This window comes from Octopus bimaculoides, unplaced genomic scaffold (genome assembly GCF_001194135.2).
Source record: "Octopus bimaculoides isolate UCB-OBI-ISO-001 unplaced genomic scaffold, ASM119413v2 Scaffold_205488, whole genome shotgun sequence".
In the NCBI taxonomy this organism is placed as follows: Eukaryota; Metazoa; Mollusca; class Cephalopoda; order Octopoda; family Octopodidae; genus Octopus; species Octopus bimaculoides.
The window spans coordinates 1,697-4,599 of NW_026400075.1; the positions used below are offsets into that span (position 1 = coordinate 1,697).

The following is a 2,903-nucleotide window of genomic DNA, read 5'->3' on the forward strand; positions in this document are numbered from 1 at the left end:
CTATCGTTGGTGTTACGTTCCAAAATCCATCGCGATAGGTGAAAATCTGCGAAGTAGAAACAGTACTGTATGTTTTTTTCTATTATTTTTATAGTTTTTATATACTCTTTTTATTATAAATGCAAAACAACACCGCAGAGGAATCGACGCAAGCTTAAATGATAAAACGCGATAAGTGAACCGCGTTAGGTGAACCGCGATATGGCGAGAGATTACTGTACTATTTATTAAGTTGACGAGCTGACAGAATTGTTAGCACGCTGGAGTAATTACTAAGCGGTATTTCTTCCGACTTTACTTTCTGAGTTCAAATTCCACCGAGGTTGACTCTGCCTTTCATCCTTTCAGGGGGTCGATAAAAAATGACAATTCAGCATTGGGATCGATGTAACCGACTTAGTCCCTACCCTAAAATTGCTGGCGTCGAGTCTATAGCAGAAAGTATATTGCAGTAGTAATTGATAACGAGTTTACAGAGTTACTAGAGTGGTGGTGAGGATACCTTGCGGTATTCGTTTTGGGGTTCTGGACCTCGAATTAAAATCTTTCAGCCTTTCGGGGTCGATAAATATCGTTCCAGACCAGCCGGAAAAAATGTCATGCAGTATTTCTTATGTTTTTTCTTTTTACGTTCTGAGTTCAAATTCTGCAGAGTTCGACATTGCTTTTCATCCTTTCGGAGTTGGAAAAATACGTGCAGTTAAGTACTGGGGCTGATATAATCGACTAGCTCCTTCCCACAAAATTTCAGGTCCCGTACCTAATCCAGAAAGGAATATTGCTAAGGTGTCGTGCTGGCAAAATCGTTAGCGCGACGGGCAAAATTCTCTGTGGGATTTTCCTCGCTCTTTACATTCTGAGTTCAAATTTTGCTGAGGTCAGCTTTACCTTTCATCCTTTGTGGGTCGATAAAATAAGTATCAGTCAAGTACTGTGGTCGACGTAATCAATTAAACGTCTCTCTTCAAAAATCGTTGGCTTTGGGCCTAAATTAGAAATGATCATTTTCATTATGAGAATCTAGACTTGTGTCTCCATCAAAGGCTTTCCCATAACAGTCGACGATTTAAGAAAATCTGATCTTGTGAACAACCGTGTTAGTATCACCAATCTCAGATGTCTAACAAACGTCACATGTGTACAAGTCTTTTCTCCGGATTAAACCATTAAAAGAAGAACCCCCCCCCCCCCCCAAAAAAAAAAAAACACCAGAAATCACTCACCTTGCTGCCAGTATCCACTTTGTTCCGGAAATACCGAAAGTACTGCCGCAGTTGAAACCTAGCCAACCCCACCTGTAAGGTAATAAGCATAAAATCCGTGACACAAAGTGATTCAACAATATAGCACATACGTTACTAGGTAACCCCACCCTTGGACATTATTGTCCCGAGTTCTAAAACTCAGAGGGCCAGTTTCACACACTCTCTCTCTCCCTCCCTCTCAAATTTTATTCAACAACAACAATAACAACATGTAACAAAAACATCTTTAAATGATTATCCGGGAGCATATTCACCATCTACTTCAATTACTGCTTCCCATTTGCTTGGCAGACGATCAGACCGTCATTTAAAGATGTTTTTGTTAAATATTGTTATTGTTTTTGTTGAATAAAATTTGTTGAAAAGGAGCCGCAATAATTATGCACCAACCCAATACATGTATGTGTGTGTGTATGTGTATGTGTGTGTGTGTGTGTGTATGTGTGTGTGTGTGTGTGTGTGTGTGTGTACAAATGACTGTAGTCATATGAAAATAACCCATTTATGGATTCACCTCACAAACCTCCTGATGTTATGATTATTATTTGCTTTCCGTGTAAGTATGTACTGTTTGCATTTCCTGGATTTTCGGTTTCTTAGACAAGTTAAACTACATCGTAATTCGATTACTTTGTGAACTGATAGCCGATTCCTAGCGGGAGTGCTTACTGTGAGTTCTGCCCGATTCTCTGAATCTAATTTTTCTATTTCACTTCATTAGTTGAGTGCGCGCTTGTGTGTGTATATGTGTGTGTGTGTGTGTGTAACTGTTTTAAACTGTCAAAAGCCGTTGACGTTTGAATTGTCGGAAGGACAAAGCTTATCATTGGTACCGAGAACAAATGATTTCGGTGAAAATAAACACAGCGCATGGCTAGCGTCCGAGCGTGTGGAATGATGGTCCTATGGTTTGATGTCCGTTGTGATATTGTTGTGTCGACGCCCCCAAGCGAAGAAGTAGGATCGCCCAAGACATATAAATAAAGGTAGTCTGGCCGTTGGAGTAGCTGACGAGGAGCAGTTGAGTAGCAGTCGAGTAGAGATTATCCGAAGGTGCTAGATAGCAGAAGCTTGAGACATAACAGATATAAAAGCCAAAAAGTTAAAGAAGAAACAAAATTATGGTTTACCAAAGCATGAACATCCCCAGAACAGCGTTGGTTGGAGAACCAAAAGTTGACGGGTTCGAGGTTAAAAATCGACCTTTGCGAGGTCCAAGCATCAAAGCTGCAATTAATGCTGTCGTACCACCGACTATATGCACCGGTCCAGCTCCAGCAACGTCTATAACTCCCATCGACGTGAGCCAGCCATTATCAGCCCATGCCCAGTGAGCTGGGATACTAAATGCAAATGTGTTTAACATAGAAAACACGATGTAAGATTCCAGTTTGGTTCTCTCTGCCATTGCACCTGTATAAAATAAATAACACAGAGAGAGAAAAAACAGTGAAATTATGAAACACAAACGATTGATTTCAAATGTTGGCACAAGAACAGCAATTTTGGGTGACTGGTTAAGTAGATTATATCGACTCCAGTGACCAACTGGTACTCATTTTATCGCCCTCCACCGAAGTCGACGTCTGCGGAATTTGAACTCAGAACATAAAGACGGACGAAATGCTGCTAAGCATT

The 2,903-nt window shown here is 40.6% G+C and overlaps 1 protein-coding gene across 1 annotated transcript in view; it reads right to left on the reverse strand.

Annotated features, from left to right (window-relative positions):
• Nucleotides 1–2,678, reverse strand: part of LOC106882395 (putative ammonium transporter 3) — a gene marked incomplete at both ends in the record, with an annotated part of 3,023 nt that extends 345 nt beyond the window's left edge. Inside the window, 2 exons of the mRNA XM_014933065.2 lie at nt 1,224–1,295; nt 2,396–2,678. Of these exons, the coding sequence (XP_014788551.2) occupies nt 1,224–1,295; nt 2,396–2,678 (355 nt within the window). The remainder of the gene's footprint in view (nt 1–1,223; nt 1,296–2,395) is intronic.
• Between the last annotated feature and the right edge of the window lie 225 nt (nt 2,679–2,903).